This window comes from Alternaria alternata, assembly GCF_001642055.1.
Source record: "Alternaria alternata strain SRC1lrK2f unplaced genomic scaffold CC77scaffold_18, whole genome shotgun sequence".
In the NCBI taxonomy this organism is placed as follows: Eukaryota; Fungi; Ascomycota; class Dothideomycetes; order Pleosporales; family Pleosporaceae; genus Alternaria; species Alternaria alternata.
Window position 1 is genome coordinate 175,979 of NW_017306207.1, and position 18,744 is coordinate 194,722.

The 18,744-nt window shown below is 52.4% G+C and overlaps 6 protein-coding genes across 6 annotated transcripts; 4 read left to right on the forward strand and 2 right to left on the reverse strand.

Annotated features, from left to right (window-relative positions):
• The first annotated feature begins 2,785 nt into the window (after window positions 1–2,785).
• Window positions 2,786–4,107, forward strand: CC77DRAFT_253351 (hypothetical protein). The gene has a single exon (XM_018530882.1). The coding sequence runs from the start codon at window positions 2,963–2,965 to the stop codon at window positions 3,713–3,715; it is 753 nt and encodes a 250-aa protein (XP_018382878.1). The 5' UTR covers window positions 2,786–2,962; the 3' UTR covers window positions 3,716–4,107.
• On the forward strand, window positions 4,108–6,608 carry CC77DRAFT_253261 (hypothetical protein). The gene has a single exon (XM_018530880.1). It carries the CDS (start codon window positions 4,501–4,503, stop codon window positions 6,238–6,240), a length of 1,740 nt encoding a protein of 579 aa, XP_018382879.1. The 5' UTR covers window positions 4,108–4,500; the 3' UTR covers window positions 6,241–6,608.
• Window positions 6,609–7,649: 1,041 nt separating this feature from the next.
• CC77DRAFT_1074915 (ATP-dependent Clp protease ATP-binding subunit clpX) lies at window positions 7,650–9,951 on the reverse strand (the record flags this gene model as incomplete). The annotated part of the gene is made up of 2 exons (XM_018529216.1): window positions 7,650–8,234; window positions 8,286–9,951. The coding sequence occupies 2 exons, from the start codon at window positions 9,949–9,951 to the stop codon at window positions 8,017–8,019; spliced, it is 1,884 nt and encodes a 627-aa protein (XP_018382880.1). The 3' UTR covers window positions 7,650–8,016.
• Window positions 9,952–10,080: 129 nt separating this feature from the next.
• On the forward strand, window positions 10,081–13,016 carry CC77DRAFT_1022984 (glycoside hydrolase). Its single transcript, XM_018525588.1, has 5 exons — window positions 10,081–10,645; window positions 10,700–10,824; window positions 10,875–11,776; window positions 11,824–12,790; window positions 12,844–13,016. The coding sequence occupies exons 1-5, from the start codon at window positions 10,573–10,575 to the stop codon at window positions 12,868–12,870; spliced, it is 2,094 nt and encodes a 697-aa protein (XP_018382881.1). The 5' UTR covers window positions 10,081–10,572; the 3' UTR covers window positions 12,871–13,016.
• Window positions 13,017–13,144: 128 nt separating this feature from the next.
• Window positions 13,145–14,345, forward strand: CC77DRAFT_968880 (hypothetical protein). The gene is made up of 2 exons (XM_018535779.1): window positions 13,145–13,540; window positions 13,607–14,345. Exons 1-2 carry the CDS (start codon window positions 13,220–13,222, stop codon window positions 14,288–14,290), a joined length of 1,005 nt encoding a protein of 334 aa, XP_018382882.1. The 5' UTR covers window positions 13,145–13,219; the 3' UTR covers window positions 14,291–14,345.
• Window positions 14,346–14,777: 432 nt separating this feature from the next.
• Window positions 14,778–18,610, reverse strand: CC77DRAFT_1097309 (ARM repeat-containing protein). The gene is made up of 3 exons (XM_018529887.1): window positions 17,961–18,610; window positions 16,208–17,898; window positions 14,778–16,157 (listed from the first exon to the last, which is right to left on the reverse strand). Exons 1-3 carry the CDS (start codon window positions 18,283–18,285, stop codon window positions 14,949–14,951), a joined length of 3,225 nt encoding a protein of 1,074 aa, XP_018382883.1. The 5' UTR covers window positions 18,286–18,610; the 3' UTR covers window positions 14,778–14,948.
• Window positions 18,611–18,744: the final 134 nt, after the last annotated feature.

The window sequence follows — 18,744 nt, forward strand, 5'->3', positions numbered from 1 at the left end:
TCCGACATCGCGAATCGCGGATCCAACGATTCGCAAGGACGTGACACGCGCCGGTACGAGGCTGGTAGTGGGCAGGTACGGACGCGATGTAGACGTAGCCTATCTTAAAAAAGCATCTCATCACCATAATCTCCGCGTCCGTCAAAAAGACTATTTTGATATGGCATGGCTAACGATGCGACATCTGTGCGATCCGTCTGCCGTGCTGGGGGATCCCCCATTGAGCAGTCCCGGAGGCGCGTCCGCCGCACGAGAACGGTTGCTTGGCTGCTAAAGCTTAATGCTTACTTTGGCGCTAGCATCGCGCATTTTAGCCGCTTCGCCGCCCACGGACGGGTCGAGATTCCAAGCGTGCAGCCCATGGCTTGAGAGGATGCGGCATGAGCAAGCGAAAGTAAACAGGCTGAGATGTGTGGCAGTGACGATCGAGAAGCCGCGTCGGAACGAAACACGGTGAAGAGATTTCGGATAGCGGGTAGCGGGTAGCGGGAATAATGCCTAACTGCGGTTCAGGCATGCAATCGAGGAAGGGAATGTTGATCCTTCGTGCAGCATTTCACAGAGAAGGCGTTCTCTAAGCTGCAATAGCAGAACGTATCCCAAAGCATAGCTATGGTAAGAAAAATGGGTTGCTCTAGTTGCATCTTGCTACGACTAAGGAGAGGCTGGCAGTACCGTAACCCACAAGGCGTCCGTATGGGTTGGTTGCTGCTAAGAACATATTGCCGTAGTGCAAAAGGCACGACGCAGGAGAGAGTTGGAAGTGGAGACCAGCCTATTCATGTGCTATGTCGAGAGGTCCTGTCCTTGGAAAACGAAGCTCCGCTTACAACCTGGACGCGCACTGCACCAACATGCGCGCTAGCAGTGTCCAGCGTCGAGAACTTTGCTACGGAAACGTAAGAGGCGCCATTTTAGGGTTGCAATATCACCTGAGTGGCTGGCTGCGCGTCCGCGATAACGGTATCATGGGAATGCTGCAGATTGTCAGCAACAGCGACAGGGTGCAGTTCGTTCGCGTGTGGGAAGAGAGGGGTAAGGATCCTATGTACTGAGTACTTCCCATGGGGCTGCTTTATACCAGAGCCACTTATCTGCCCGTTTCCAGGACCGTTGAGTTCGTGTCGTGCCGCTGAGCCCACAATCACACCACCTGGATACTCAATGTAGAAAAGGCGTCCATCTTAATGCAGAATGGTAGGCTACTATGGACCTGGTCCGTGACGTTGTGGGCAGGGGAAGACGACGAAATTGGGTACGCAGATATTGCCGAAGCCTTGGACATGCATTGTGTTGCACCTGAGGGGTTTTGTGTGGCTCGAAAGGTGGTGTTCTGGCAAGCAGGCTCATTCGTGCGTTTGGTAAGCGAAACGATTGCGAATACAGTGCATACATAACGGTTTCTCTTCGTTGGAGCATTAATGTCCGGCTGGTTGAGTCAAGCTTCAACTCATCGCAGTGTTGGACAGATGGTATCTTGACCAGTGGCTCTGCAGTCTCACCATGTCACGCATGACGTATCGAAATCTTGGGAGGGTTTTTCTCCTAGTATATATATCGAGGCTCGTGCTTTCTCAAGTGTAGCCATAATGTGCTGTAGAAGTATTCGAGGCGTTTTACGTATTTCAAGCATAACATTGGTTCTAGTGAATATCTTCACAGTCAAATCAGTCCCGCTATTGGGTGTCATACCTTAGATAATACGAACGTCTTCATATGTAACAAAGATCTCATCGTACATGTATGTGTGCTACATATGAGGGGCATATGTGGTACATTGGTGTAGCTTGTCAATCGTGGCGAGACTGTCTTGCGTCGAGTTGCTCACCTATGTCGTTGAACAATTCCACGCTCCACAACATGTACGAATGGCCACAGTCTTCGAGTTTGGTAAGCCTGACGACAACTATCTTGTCTAAAGCTATCTTACACTTGGATATACCCAGGCTCAGTAAAATCAGAGTGTCGAATGCAAGAAAGTTCTAAAACCTGAAGCCTTCCTATATGAAGACCCTCGGTATGTACAACGAATTACGGATAGCCTTCCAGAGCATCAGCGGGCCGTCGCCACTGATACTACCGATTCCTTCCGGACAGGTGCAAGCCGCTGCTGCTGTGCTACGCCTGACCCTCTTAGAGTTGTTTAGAGATGTCAAGCGGCTGATGTTGTGGCACGGTAGTAGCACACTTGTGGCATAGTTGACTGTAGGTGTTATGCATGCGGGTGTATACGGAATATCTTACACTCTGGGAACGTGGTAGTTGCATGTCCCTACCTAATGCCGGTGGGGTCTGCATACTAATTGTGTTACTGCAAAACGTACCATGGTCGACTTGATATGTAAAGTACGGTACGGGAACGCTATCTTATCAAACAACTATCTACCCGCAGGCCGCGACTGCAGACGTTGGTTGGGACTATGCTAGGCACGGTGTGCTTGATAGGGTGTGGGGGTTTCTCTAATCTCCATACTGCAGGATCGCCCGCAGGGGAAGATTGTTCCTATATGTGGTCTGGTGCCAGTTGTCCTGGTAGTATAATACCTTTTGCTATAGCACGGCGCAACACAGGGACTCTGTACGTGCAGAATTTTAGAAAAAGTTTGCATGTCAACCACATCTGAAGCAGAGGTCAATCCTCTCGACTTACAGGAAGCACCGGATGTGAGACCGTGCTTGTATTCGAAGCACCGTAGAACAAAAGTTGATAATTGTCAGCTTGGGCGACTGTTAGGAAGGTCTGCTTCTGCTCCTAGGTTGACTTGGCGCGTGTGTCGGACCTCTACCAGCGAGTACCATGCCGACAGAGAGCCAATGACCAAATATCCGCAAAGCCACGCGGAAGCCCGGCCGAGCAAAAAGCATCATTAAGTAGCAAAGATTCGTGTCAGTCTACCAGACTGTAGGTGAGTTTGCGACGTAGCAGCCTGCGCGTTTCGTAATATCGTACTCTTTTTTGGACATGTTACAGACACATTCGGGGTTAAATCCGTATTGCTTAAGCATCAATTTGTGTCATGGAGTGGGATATGGCAGCTCGAGTAGTTGCATTCCGAGAAACCCAGCGGTGTGCGTCCATCGCCACTGGAAGCGGGGGCTAAGGACTAAAATCCTGGGGTTTAACAGGGCGGATGACGGCAGCCTAGCAACAGCTCAGATATGGATACGTGTTGCGGCAGACTGCGTCCGAAAACCAGAACGAAATTTGTGTCTGAACGCAGAGTTTACAAGTCGACAGGCATGGACAGAAGCTGCAGCTGGACGTGCGCGACGAGGAACCCTGGAGAGCCTGAGTGGTCGATCAGCCCTGGAAACTCTCTGTCAGGTAGGCGGTCGATGGCACCATTCGAGGCGTCTGGAAAGACGCCCAGGTGGCAGAAAGACTTGGCTCGGTCTGTCGGATGAGACTCCGCGAGAAGCCAAGTCCCAGACTGGCGTGGATCTGAGGCGTGCATGGTGGACAGGCCTCGACGCAATGGTGCAGTATGATTCGCATGGCCTGGCTGCAAGGCGTCGGACACGATGCAATGTTTTGATTGAGCACAAACGGCGCAGTTACACGGCAAGCCGACTCCAGCCGCCTGTCAGAAGGCAGCGCACCCAGACGAGTAAGGCGGTATCAGCGTGTTGCAGGGTGATGAAGAATCTGCAGCTAACGGGTCGTGCACTCGACGGCGCAGAGGTTCAGGTACATCTCCCGTGGTGGACCGCATGAGTTTCGCAATGGAAGAATAGACAATTCACTACCCTTGGATAGTGGAGTTTGAAAAATTGAGGCATAATGGGTAGCGCCGAGTCCAGTGCTCTGGGGCGTCGGACAGCTGTGGATCGGCCTGGGTAGCCGGGCGGGCGACGACGCTGCCACTTGCAGACAGTCATGGAATCGATGTACCTCTACAAAGGCGCCCGCTCCGTTTCTTGGTGGTGTCGTTCGCATGGGCAGGGATCATTCGACGTTGGTTAGTAGTAGCCTTAGACTGCGGCGAACCTCAGTGGGGTGTTGCTAAGAGAAATACCGCCCTCTATTCACTCGTCCCCATAACCCACCTTCTCCCTCCTCCGCACCCCGCTCGCCTGCCTCACTACTCCCCTCACCACCTTCCATCTCACCCACCCCCATTCGCCCTCTGCAGCAGTCTTGGTCTCATCGTCCTCCGCTGCCCCTGACGCGTCTCCCCGCCCGCCGACACCTCCGGTGCGCAACTTGGCTCGCGCGCTGTCTCATTGGACAATAGCCGGTCGTGCTCATCACTTACGCAGCGCTGACCTGCACCCTTGGTTTTGCGAGCAGACCCCTCATCAGCAGTGGCCACGACCGATTACACGCCCACACTATTCCCATTGCTAGCTTTATAGTCCCAGACTGTCGCTTCCTTTGACCCACGGGTTATCTCTGTCCTCGCATCTCCTGCACACTGCCCACTCTCGTTTAACATCTTGATCGACCGCGGGACCCTCTTCCGGCCCACAATTCCTTACCCAGACGTCTGTCTGCCCACCATGGACACGATGCAGAACTACAACACCTTTGTCAATCCCCAGGACCTCGAGAACCATGGCGACTTCCCAGACTCGTTCTGGCAGATGCGCATTGACCCAAACACCTTCTCGCCCTCGTACGATGCTGTTGGCGTGCTACCTGGCACAAGCGAGCGCTCCAGCAGGAAACAGGACTCGGCACTTGACCTAACCTCTTTCTCCACCCAAGGCTACCCATGCATCAAGGCCGAGGACGAGTTCAGCAGTTTTGTAAACACTGCCCAGTCTACACCCACATCCAACACACCCTCACCACACGACAACTTCATCTTTAGCAATGCCAACTCCCCAGGCGAGTACAACCGGGATCAGAGCCAGACCAGTTCCCCCGAGACTTGCAATGATTCCCTTACCAACGACAGCTGGCCTGCGATCCACATCCCGCAGGCCGTCGAGCAAGCCAAAGTCTTCATTGCGCTCGACAAGAACAAGAACCGGGCCGAAACTCAAATCAAGACTACCGTGACAATGGACCCGCTCGCTCCGCACTTCCAGTGGATTCGCTTCCCTCGCCAAAACCTTGCCAAACCAAAGCAGATGGCCAGCACTGAAGAGGTTGAAGCTAATGAGAAGAACAACTGCACTGCCCGTTTGCAGCTTACTCTCGTTCTGGCGACTGCCGTGGAAAAGCCCGAAGGACTGGACCGTGCCTTCCGTCGTGCTCGAGGCGAGGAAGCGACCCCAAGGCGCCCACGTGGCGTGGCCATCACAGACATCGCCAAAGATGACCGGTGTCACCCCCAAAATGGCGGTGCAGTCATCATCTGTGAGGGTTGCAAAGAGCGCGAAGCCAAGAGGTTTAACCGCAAAAAGAAGCGCGAGGCAGATGATGAAAAAGAGTGGTCCAACTACGAGGACGACCGCATCATCATGATTAACGAGAAGGAGTTCAAGAGGTGGCAGGACAACGAAAACCCTGATTACTCTTTGAATGCCAAAAAGGTTGAGTTCGTCATGCGCATAACATGCTACTGCAGGCATCAAGAAGACAAATCACCCGTTGGTTACAGGGTCATATTCACCTTCAAGGACGCCAACGAAAACGTTCTCGCACAGGAGATCTCCGAGATTGTACAAATCACAGACGACCACAAGAACAAGGAAAGCCCCTCAGAAGCCCTGAGCTCCCTGACCATTCCCACTGGGCCACATGACTCGATGCCGCTTCAGTACACTGTTCCCATGTCCGAATACTCCCCGACTGTCTGCAGCAGTCAGTACTCATTACCCACGACGCCTATTGTCCCACAAGCTCCTGGACTGCCGCACTCGCAGAGCATGTTTTTCCCACGCGAGGCACAGTACCCCCGGATGATGAATCCCACTCCTGCGACTCAGGCTTCCAACCAGGCTGGTATGGGCTTCTATGGTGCTGCAATGCCTGCACCTGCGCCTACACAACAATATGCCACTCACCAGCGCGGTCAAAGCTACTTTTCACCAACAATGCTCAGTCCCACAGGAGACCAGATGTCGGCTCAGGCTGGTTACGCCCTTCACCGCCCTCATTCTTTGGATAGCTTCCCGCAAGCGTACAACTTTCAATTCTCAACACAACAGTCGTATCCACAGATGTACTCGTCACAGCCGCCATCACGTGCCACCTCTCGGCCAGCATCGCCAACATGGGACCAAGGAAGGGGCGCGAAGAAGATGCGCGCTCAGCCTGGGTTTATGTTGTATGAGGACTTTGAGGAATGAGATCTTGACGATACGAAAGCACGAATTATGAATACAAATACGGCGCCATGTACAGCGGGCATTTGAGTGGCGTTTTCGGAGTTCTTCACTTTGATGTTTGATGATGATCTGGGTGGATGGTTTTCTGACATGAAACAATTCTAGCTTCGGCCACTCTGGTTTCTGGAAAAAGCGTTTGTTCCACATGAAATCTCATCTGTACTTTTCTTCGCTGTCAGATGTCGTTCTAACGGGCGGATCCGCCATAGACTTTGTTCTGTTACTATAACTTTAATTACTAGACCAGATCCTGTATCAATTCTCCTTACTACTAGTTCCCTCACGAGGATTGGTAGATTCAATGAATCATTTTACTATCAGCATACAAATCGTGCAGGCCTCAGTGCGTGATCTTTAGCAGGACAGGGCTTAGAAGGCGCTATGGGTTGCACCACCCTAGATCATGATATCTGTCCTGGCTTGGCTAATTCCAGCTCACAACACATCTGCAGGATATTCATCAATGCCACCCCATTGCATGAACAATGCATACCTAGTACAGTTTCGGTGAGACGTGTGATTACGAAGAACAGCGAAAATTGATTGAGAATCTTAATTCGCAGCATTCGCAGTGCTCGCTTGGTTGCAAGAGCCGGAGTTTGCATATTGACTTCACCTCATCCGATGCAACAGCACTACGAACATTATGGAATCGAACGGGACCAATGGATACAGACAGGCAGAACACGACAACATGAAGACCGAAAACAAAATTACTGAGAAAAATTACTCCTTCACACCCTTATCGCCAACAAGCAACAGTAGTCAACTCCCACAGCAAAGGCCTATCGCGCGCTCGCATCACCTTCCTTCAATTCGCCCGGCTCGCTACAACAAAGCGTGTTCGATGCCGGAATGCTGGTATACAGCGGCCGAGCTACGGAAGTTAATATGTGGTAGATTGGATGGTGTGGGATGCGCACCACATACATCGATGAGAAGCAGCCGGCAAGCTAAGTAGCATGTGCCCTCAGGGTTCACAACGCGAACGTCGCAGGTACCCGAGCATGACCGTATATTGAGCTCCTTTGATTTTTGGCCATCAATATGAACAAGGCATAGCATGACCTGAGCCTACCCCTTTCTATTCGACACTCGGACGGATGGATGTCTAAACAACCTTTCTTCGGGACGGGGGCGTTTATGCAAGTCAGGATGATGGCGCTCTCATAATGAATAGTGCAGAATCTCATCGAGAGGCAGATCATTATCTCATTGTTGTACCAAAAACTATATGTTGTGTCACCAACACGCATTCATTCAATTCATCCGAATCCTTCCCAGAATAGCCGACCAAGTCAAAAACCGAAAACAAAAGTAAGAACCCCAAACACCATTTCGAACTCCCAAGATACAGAAATAAGGAGAGATATTAAAAACAGAAAGGCTTCGCAGCACATGCTGGGGGCGAATGGGAGCCAAATAGTCCAGACAGAGTTGAGGTGAGCTTTCGAAACACCAGGACCGGACTGTATCAATAGCAAATGTTATTGCCCTCGGCTCTTGACGGAATTTTGAGCACCGGGATGCACAATCAGAAGAGCTGCAACGGCCCGAAGCCGCGCTTGCTTGCGTATAAGCTGGGTCTGCTATATCCTAGTATGCATGGCACGCCTCTGCGCCCACTGGGCGCTGCAAGCAGGCCGAAAGACAGGCCTACACACCCCCTCGTGTTCTTCTGCGGGCTTCTGCGGTGCTCCCGCAACTTGGTGGCGCGATCCCGTAGCACACTGTAGGCTAAAAGCCCGCAGCACTAGCTTTCCTGTATTCTTGGAAGTTGCTGGTGCCGCTAGCAATCGTTGGATCTTCTTGGCTTCGTAGCTCTTCCTCGAATCGTTCTTCTTCTTGCGCGTGGGCAGCTTCGAATGCGGCAGATTGGCCGCGGTGGAAGTACAGAGGTGCGCGTTTGAGGAGGGCTACGTCTTGTGTTACGAGAATGTGCTTGACGCTTGAGCCTGATTTGGTCAGTCTTCTGAATTTATCCTCGGGGTGAAATGATAACATACCGGGTGTTTCATATTTGGCTTGCAAGAGGAGCTGGTCGACGACGTGTCGTAGTCCACGGGCACCTGTGCCCATCCGACTCGCTTTCCGTGCGATTTCACGAAGCGCGCCGTTGGTGAAGCGCAGCTCGATGTTCCTGAGATACGACTTGTGCTCTTCCTGTCGTATTAGACTGTCTTTGGGCTCGGTAAGAACGCGAACAAGAGCTTCCTCGTCCAAGGCCGCCACTGCGCAGACTGTGGGTATCCGACCTATGAGCTCAGGTATCATGCCAAACTTCTGCAGGTCCGCTGGCTGCACATGGTCAAGTACGTTGATCCTCTCCTCTCGCTGAATCTGCCTGACGCCGAAGGGATTAGGTACGTCGTTCTTCGGAGGTACGAAGAATGGCGAGTCTTTTTTGAAGGATTCAGCCTCGGGGCCAGTGAGCATGACACCGTCGGCGGCGGCATGTGCATTCGATGTCCGTATCGACGCCCCAAAGCCCATACTACCCTTTGACTTCCTGTCCAGGACGATCTTGTGCAAATTGGAGAAGGCGCCAGTGCATATAAAGAGAATGTTGTCAGTTCGTATGTTGAAAACCTCGCCTTTGTTTCCACCAGGCCCAGGAGGTTGAGGACCACCAGGCATACCGCCGGGCTTGTTTGCGCTCTTCTCTGGCTTTGCTTGCACTTGGACGGTTGTGCCCTCGATGATTTTCAGGAGCGCCTGCTGGACACCTTCACCACCGACATCCTTGCCGTATGACATCTTGGATCCTGCGATCTTGTCGATTTCATCGAGAACGATGATGCCATGCTCAGTTGCGTCGATATCATAGTTGGCGGCCGAGAACAAGCGGGCTACGCAAGACTCGACATCGTCGCCAATATACCCAGCCTGTGTGAAGGTAGTGCAGTCGGACATGGAGATGGGCAGGCCCAGCGTCTTTGCCAGTGTCTTGCACATCAGTGTCTTGCCTACACCAGTCGGACCAAGTATAAGCACATTGGACTTTTCTATCTGCAGCTGGCGCTCGCTAGTATCGAGCAAGGAATCGGAGTCGGGGGCAGTGGACGAGGCTGGTTTGTAGGCAGGTGCTTCGCTGTAGGGTAGAGGGTCACTGTGACTATGCAGTTCTACGGTGGACTGCTGACCGGGGAACTCGTCTGCTCTGCTACTCAGCCATGGCAAGGTCTGGGGATGAGAGCTGAAATCATGGATGCTTGGATCAAAATGAGATTTGGGGCTACCTTCTACAGGATGTCTGTATACAGATGCTCTCCTCTGCGCCTGCGCCTCGAGTCTAGCCTGCTCATGATGTTGCCTTTTGATTTCCTGGATTCGGAGATGGTGCTCGTGGACGGCTACGCTCAATACTATCTTTGCGCGGTCCTGATCCACGACGAACTGGTCCAGATGCTGTCTCAGGACCTTGGGCGTGATGAGACCAGCGCCCACATTGCTGGTGTTGCCCAATGGGCCTCGCGTGGGCTGATCGGGCTCATAGAAGGAAGAGAAGCCCTGGCCGCTGAAGTCGGAACGGTTGAATCTGGAGGATTTGCGCGTGTGCGACTGGGACAAGGGTGCACGGTGCGAGATGCTATAGAGGGCGAGGTAGGACGCGCGGGCCTGGGGCGAGACGGCAACGGGGAGCGCGCGCTGGAGGGTCCGTGGCAACATCATGGTGGAAGAGGAGAGCGCAGAGGAATTCACACTACAGAAGTTACGCGGGCATCGAGGGCATCACGAGGGCTTTAATGGACTCACGATGGCGCCGGCTGTGCTCGAGGCTTGGAAGCAACCGTGGTTGAGCCGCCGCGAGCTCCCCACGTTAGAAGATGCGGGGAGGTCCCCACGGTTCCCGATGATGCCGATAAGGGCCTCCTTGCCGCCGACCGCGCGCGCGCGCGTTGGTGCTACGACTACCCAAAGGTAGTCTACAAAACCATGTGATGCCCCGTCAGGGTCTTCGCGCATCGCATTCACAGCTCGGATGCAGATCCGACGAATTGTAGCGCAAATCCTCCCGACACGCACCCCCGTCGCAGCGTAGATACCGCTGTTGGGACAAGTGGCGTGGGCGCGATGCCCGTTACAGCGTGCTCGGAGCTATGACGTTGATTGTTGGGTTGGCAACGAACTTTTGGTTGAGCGCTGCGCTCAGCAATCGGGTTAGGGACCCCGCAAATTCGAGATCATCTCTGCAATTAATCTGGCAGGCTGTCTCTGTGAAACCTGCATCTACTCGCTACCATCTCCTCTGGTAGCAAACTTCACAGCTCCTTCCTCCCACCATCCCTCACCATGGAGCTCAACAAGGCTTCAGCAAACTCGACCCTGAGCGACACACCCGGGCAGGTCCCAAACGATGGAACTGGTACACACCGCTACTCTGTTGCTGCTGCCAATTGACTGACCCAATTGCTTCCAGGCATCATCCAGATGGACGGCTACCTTGAGCCTTTCAAGGACGCGCTGAAGAGCCGCTTCTCCAAAGCACAGAAGTGGATTCAGACCATTGAAGAGACTGAGGGCGGCCTTGACAAGTTCTCGCGGGCAAGCTCCATGCATGCCTCCACGAGCGCCGTGTAGCTAACCGTGCGCAGGGTTACGAGAAGTTCGGCTTCAACGTCCAGTCCAATGGCGACGTCGTGTACCGTGAATGGGCCCCGAATGCCCTGCGCGCCTACCTCATTGGTGACTTCAATGACTGGAACCGCGATGCGACCCCCATGACCAAGAACGACTTCGGTGTCTTCGAGGTTACCGTGCCTGGCCAGAATGGTCAGCCCACCATCCCCCACGACTCCAAGATCAAGGTATCCTTCGTCGTACCCAACGACCATGCGCGCCAGGAGCGCCTGCCAGCCTGGATCACCCGAGTGACCCAAGACCTCAATGTCTCCCCCGTATACGACGCCCGCTTCTGGAACCCTCCCCAGAAGTACGTCTGGAAGAACCAGCGACCGCCCAAGCCCCAGAGCGCGCGTATCTACGAAGCCCACGTTGGCATTTCCTCCCCAGAGCCCAAGGTAGCGACTTACAAGGAGTTCACACGTGATATCCTCCCTCGCATCAAGCATCTAGGATACAACACTATACAACTCATGGCCGTCATGGAGCATGCATACTACGCGAGTTTTGGTTACCAGATCAACAGCTTCTTTGCTGCAAGCAGCCGTTATGGCTTCCCAGACGATCTGAAGGAGCTCATTGATACTGCGCATGGAATGGGCATCACAGTCTTGCTGGACATGGTACACAGTCACGCATCTAAGAACGTGCTTGACGGTCTCAACATGTTTGACGGCAGCGACCATCTCTACTTCCACGAGGGTGCCAAGGGACGACACGAGCTGTGGGACAGCAGGCTGTTCAACTACGGTCATCACGAAGTCCTGCGCTTCTTGCTCAGCAACTTGCGCTTCTGGATGGAGGAGTACCACTTCGACGGTTTCCGATTCGACGGAGTCACCAGCATGTTGTACACCCACCACGGCATTGGAACGTGAGTAACGAACTTAGACTTTGACTTTCAAACACTAATTGAATCAGGGGTTTTTCAGGCGGCTATCACGAATACTTCGGTCCTTCAGTCGACGAAGAGGCAGTTGTGTACCTTATGATCGCCAACGAGCTTCTGCACACGCTCTACCCTGACTCCATCACAATCGCCGAAGACGTGTCCGGTATGCCTGGTCTCTGCGTGGCACTCTCATTAGGCGGAATAGGATTCGATTACAGATTAGCCATGGCTGTACCCGATCTTTACATCAAGTGGTTGAAGGAGAAGCAGGACATTGACTGGGACATGGGCGCGCTTGTCTTCACCTTGACAAACCGAAGGCACGGCGAAAAGACCATTGCGTACGCAGAGAGTCACGACCAAGCGTTGGTCGGAGATAAGACTCTGCTCTTCTGGCTTTGCGACGCGCAAATGTACACCAACATGTCGATTCTTTCAGAGCTCACCCCCGTCATCAACCGAGGTTTGTCCCTACATAAGCTGATCCGTCTGATCACGCACGGCCTGGGAGGTGAGGGCTACCTGAACTTCGAAGGCAACGAGTTTGGCCACCCCGAGTGGCTCGATTTCCCACGCGAAGGCAACAACAACAGCTTCCACTACGCTCGCCGCCAGTTCAACCTTCCAGACGACGAGCTTCTCCGCTACAGGTTCCTCAATGAATTTGACAGCAAGATGCAGTGGACAGAGGAGAAGTACGGATGGCTCCACTCGCCTCAGGCCTACGTCAGCCTTAAGCACGAGGGCGATAAGGTCATTGTGTTTGAGCGTGCTGGACTGCTGTGGATCTTTAACTTCCATCCTCAGGAGAGCTTCACTGACTACCGTGTTGGTGTTGAGCAGGAAGGTACCTACCGCATCGTTTTGAGCACCGACAACAAGGCCTTTGGTGGGCACGGCAACGTTGACGAGACTACGAGGTTCTTCACCACGCCATTTGCGTGGAACGAGAGGAAGAACTTCTTGCAGGTGTACATTCCTAGTAGGACTGCTATCGTAAGTCGACTACTATCTGAATCTACATTGATTGCTTGCTAACCCAAGGACAGGTACTCGCGCTTGAGAGTACTCTATAAGCGACCCTGAAAGATGCGTACGAGGCAAGATGCTGAAGATTAAATTGAAGGGTTGACCCACTCAGTGAAGTGGTCGTGTCGTATGGTGTGAAAAACGACATGTGTGTCGATAAGATAATAGAAGACATTTGCGCATTAGTTTTGAGCCTTTCATTCTTGAATACTGGTTGGTGTACCTCTGATTTGTCCATACCGTCGATACGGGTAGCCTCGTACGCGTAGCTCGCTTCTCCGAGCCCCGAACTCCGTTATGTCCGACCTTTTGTCCTCGCGTCATCATCGCGGAACACTTTCCGAAGCTTCCATACAATTTCCCTGTCGCCCCGTCTGGCGTTGTAACATAGCAACCATGTCTTTCACTCGAATTCCTCGGGCTGCTATACCGCACGCCTTCCGCTCCTTCTCTACAACCCGTGCGCGATTCCAATCTACAATACCCTATATTCCATCATGCCCGTCACCAACCTGTGAATGCGCAACAGCGCCTCCTGATCTAGACATTGATCGCAAAACGCCATTGCTGAATACCATGGCGGCATACTCTGAACAGGTCATCTTCTGTACAGGAAAAGAAGACTGGGTTAGCAACATCGAACAGGAAGAGGGTGAAACTGGGGAGTTTGTGAGAGGGCTCAAAGGTGTAATTGGAAAGGGCGGTCCTGGGTTTGATGTAGGTCTGTTTCCCGATGAGTTCATCTTCTGCTACGTCGAAAACTGACACGCTCTCGCCCCATAGCCTTTTACCAATGTCCTCATCACTGCTTCTTCGCTACCGAAGAGTGAAAAGACCGGCGCAACAACGGCTTTACTGTTTCCGAGTTTCAAACGTATACCGAATATTCCTCACACGCCCGAAGCCTTCTCGAATTTCGCGACCGCGTATCTGAAAGCTCGAAAACTACATTCTATGCACGATGGTCTCTCTGCTGAGCAAAAGGCCAACCTCCTTCGCGACGAGTCGAAAGCAATCGAACTACCAGAGGCGGAAAACATTACGAAACCCACAGTATTGATCTGCGGACACGGCGGCCGCGATCAGCGATGCGGCATTCTTGGGCCTTTGTTGCAATCCTCGTTCCGGTCTGAGTTCAAGCGTAGGCGCATAGATGCGGATGTAGGCCTGATAAGTCACATTGGAGGGCACAAATACGCGGGAAACGTCATCATCTATCTGCCTCCCAGTATTGAAGACAACGCGCTGAAGGGATCGGGCATCTGGTATGGTAGAATTGGACCTGAGAATGTTGAGGGTGTGGTTGAAGAGACGGTAGTCAAAGGACGTGTCATCACTGAGTTGTTGAGAGGGGGTGTCATTCAAGGCGGAGGCAATATTGGGAGGATGATCGAGACACAACTGAAAAAAGATAGCGGAGAAGAGGACAATGGGACCCTGAGACTAAAGGCTAGGGCGAGAGGCTAAGTGGAGGTTTGAATGTGCTCACTCGATTTGTATCTTGGGAGGTGCACATGATGGGATGGCTGATGACTTTTGATGAGCATACTACAGCGACATCGCTGGATAGAAGTAATCTAAAAAGTTACATTCTTAAACCAATGCAAGAGACTAAAGGCTGTGGATGTCAAGGTGTTTACGGTTTCAAAAGATGTATCGATGTTGACTTGAACAAAAAGAGGGATAGGGTGAATAACAGGCTCATGGTCCTCAAAAACCTTAGTATCTGACCAAACATAAGCTGCGACCAAACCCGTCTAAGTTTGACCATGAAAATGCTGGGGCCTATTACGAAGCTTCTGGGATTGGGCTGTGATTGAGAGGCAGTTCGCACGTCGGCCATTACATGGCGATCTGAGTGTTCCTTACTTCGCACCCTCAATCATCCTGGACCAATGATTGAGCTGTGTGCACACATAACATTGGCCTTTACTTGAGTATCTGGCACTGTAGACGTATAAGAATAGTCGTTATTTTGCTTGCTAGAAACAATGCCATATCCTTGTTTCCTCGATCCCAATCATACAACTAACACATAGGCTAAAGCTGAAAGAACATACGCCCAAAATGCACCCGAAGAATTAGCCCCCATATACTCCCCACTTATTACACTCTTACCAAACAATCAACCCCTAGAATCGTGTCTCCAGCCATGCATCGCTGACAAGCGCCCACCCATACCTGCAAGTCCACCAACCCCGCCCTCTCCACCACCGAATCCGCTAGGGCTGCCGAAGCCACCACCTCGTCCATGACCACTGCCACCGTTGAGCAGCTTGTCAAATTGCTCAATACTTACAATAGCACGTTGTTTGACATCAGTGTCGACGTCACGTCCCAGCTGCTTGGCACCTTCCTCGAAACCTAGTTGGCGGAGACTGATAGCCCGTTCGCGCGTCGCAGCTTCGTCGGTGTGGTCTTCTACCCAAACAAGATTATGCAACATCCACGAGCAAGCTACGCGAACATCGCGACGAGGATGCGCGAAAAGAGGAAGAACATGTTGCATGAGTGTGGTCTGTGAAATAAGGAGGGAGCGGTGTTGAGGTCGGCCATTGGCGAGGTGTACGAGTATATATACGGCAGCAAGAATGAGTTCGGTGGCAGGATATGTAGCCCAGTTCGATTGCCCTGGGTTGTTCGTGGAAGAAGAAAAGGGTGTACGGTGGCTGTTGCTTGGCCAGTAACTGGGAGCACTAGGACTGGTTTGACTCTGGGACGATGATGTGGACAAGGAAGAGTGTTTCGGCCGGATCTTAGCATCGAGAATTTCAAAGAACCGGCTGTGGCCAAACGTCTTGAGGAGGTGATCAATCATTTCACCAGAGGCTTTGTCTTCGGAGACGAAGTTCCGAATGAAGTCGAGCGCTTGCTCTTGTATGCGTATGTCATCGCGCTCACTGTTCAGCCGATGATCCTGTTCATCATTCTTAATTTGCTGTAATCGATCTCGGATGTTCGTTGCACTCGTGTATCGAGATCCAGGACGTTGATGTCGTCGCATAGACGGTATGCTCTCAGTCATGGCATCGTCATCATCATTTTCCGATGATGGCTCGTCATCCACATCCATGTGAGGCTCGTCGACAGCGTTGAGAATATCGACCTGTTCCCCAGCTGCATTGGGTGTTCCCATAGCAGGCTTGGATGGCTCCCCGTTGAGTACCTGCACGAGCCAGCCTACACCGAGCTCTTCGAGACACTGTATCTTCATAGCATGTGGCAGACCCAGACACAAGTGCTTAAGTGCCCAAAGGCTGCCGAAACGAAGGTCAAAGTTTGCTGATCGACATTGCTCGCACAGAGTTCCCAATACTCCAGATTCAAGAATCTCCTAATATTCACATTAGCTTGAGAACACAAAACGATCAACATTCTACCTACAGTTCGCATGGGAGACACATCCAGTACCAAATTTGTTATGACCTCGGTAGCAGCAATCTGCACTTTGACGTTCGGATGCGTCAAGAGCTCGAAAATTGGCTGTGCAACACCGTGATCGATCAAGCTGGTTCTGAGTACACTGACAGACCTTGAAAGCGACCGTGTAACTTTGCAAGCAGCAATTAGTACCGCATCAGGGTTGCCATCCTTTGCTGAAGAGGATGCCCCTTGCTCATTGGTTTCTCGGTACGGGACCAGAGCTTCGATGATGTGCGTTGCAGCGCCCATCTCAATGACCATCTTCCTTAAAGAATCTTGATCTCCTGCTATTGCCGCCAAGGCCAGGAGAACGCTCTCTCGATATCTGAAAGCATGCAACAAATCCGCACTTAGTCCGGATCTACCTAGTGTCGATGACGCAGGGTCAATACTTGGATCTCTAACTTCGTTAGATGATGACCGTGGTTGCCATAAGGGCTTCGAAGACGTAGCAGGCACATCGAACGACTTCTTGAGAATCTGAATGAGCGTCGGTAGGGTCCGGGTATGGACAGCCGCTGTCTGAAGAGACTTGTTCCCAGCAACAAGCTCAGCAAGCACAACTGGTGAGCGTTCCAACACAAAGCGCAACTCGTCTTTTGCCGCAGGACTAAGTGTACTCGCCTTCTTGGTCTGCTCCGATGTCGGACTTGAGTCTTCAATCATCTTTTCCACCAACGGGATAATCAGATACGAGAAGTGCCTTTCCCTTGTGGTCTTCGAAGGGTCGTTCAAAGGCCATCGCTCGCCAAATTTCTTCAACAACGCTAGTAACCAACAAGCAGAAAGACGCTCTCGTCCTTCGCCTCGACGGGCCACGTACATGAGCCATATGAACAACGGCGACTCAGATTCGTCAGTGATGACACTTCTACTTGAAGTCTGCTGTAACGACTCCATACTTGGCAGACGAGAATAACTGTCCCCAGCGGCAGAGGCGTAGGCACCAAGAGCCGGCCATTGTTTGATGTACGGATCTGATTTGCTCGCCATTGTCTGTACCCGCGGAATTAATTTGTCCCAGGATGCCGCCTGTGATGTATTACTTGCGTCTAACGCTGAGGCGCGTTCCTTCGGCCATCCGAAGAGTTGCTGTATTGAGTGTGAGTAGAGAAACCGAGCAGTGTAAAAGTGTGAGTCCTTGATGACAGCCGAGATTGCCTCCAGAATATCTGGCAGACAGGCACGGGGAAGCCGCTCGCGATTCGACTGCTTCCACTCTGTTGCGGGGATCCGATCGTCCATGGCAGCGACAGTAGCAAGCTTGTCAGCCAAAAGATCCAGTATTCCTGAATCCACTAGCATCTTCTTCTGGTTGTCTTCTATGCACGTCTTCATGATGAGCCGGATCGTCGCCTCAATCTGCTGATTGGCCTTCATCGTCCCAGCTGGTTGCGCCAATATCTCGGCGAGGCTGTCAATGACAGACCTGGTGTATATCGACTCGTTAACGGCAAAAGCGAGAGATGACCGGGAGGATGAGTCGGACGTGTCGAGCCAAGGTTTCTCCTGGTTGACGGCGTCAATGATCTGATTGAGGGTCTTGAGGGTCGTGGTAACGAGTTTCGAGGGCGTCTCGCTGGGCCTCAGCGCTTCGAGCAGTGGAGGGAGGACATGACCTGCTAGAAGTGGGGCGACAAATGCTGGACCGCCTGTGTGTCTCATGTATCAGCCAATATGCTCCTTCAAAGCGTCCTTTACACTGGGCACTCACCATTCGCAAGGCTGCCGACGACGAGCGTGGCCTGAAATCTCAACTCATCCTCGGTAGTCCATTCTTCCATGTCCTTCCTCGAATCGTTGAAGAGCCCGGAGCTGTGTCCATTCGTGACATTCCTCCTCCTCTTCCTACCCTTCCTAGCTTCTGCCCGTAGCAGACCCGCCAGTGGTTTCACAACGCCATGTGTCACTGCTAGTTCTTTCCTCTGCTCATGCCCTACTATCTCGTTTTTGAGGTTCTGGAGTGCTGTGACCTGTGCCTCGGGTGTACTAGGGTTCGAGAGCTCGTTGAGCGCCGGAGGTATCATTGACCGGCCCATGGCGTAGACGGAAGGTAAGCGGGTAATTGGTAATGGGTGTGTACTACAACCGGTTGGCGCAGATTAACGGTCGTCGTGCAGCCTCATGCGAAGAGGTCCAGTACTGGGCGCACAAGCGTGTGGCAATGACGGGCGGCGCAATGGAAGCTTCACTGGGAAACTGCGGATTGGGGAGTTGCGAGTATCGTCGGAGCAAGGCGCAACAGGAGATTATGCTACTGCCGATGCAGCATATAGGCTGCGACAATCAGGTAATTGTCAGGTGGTATGCCAAGTCTGCAAAGCCAGTCATGCTCAACAGAGTGGTCGCGAGCGAAGAAGTGCAGATAGCCGCGCTCAATTCCGTTGGCGCAACGTCAGAGCAGCCGCGATAAGGGTTATCGCCACGTGATTGCTCATTCACCAGCTTCCCGAGGTCACTCATGCGGACTTGCCCTGCATCTCCTTTAAAAAGCGTAA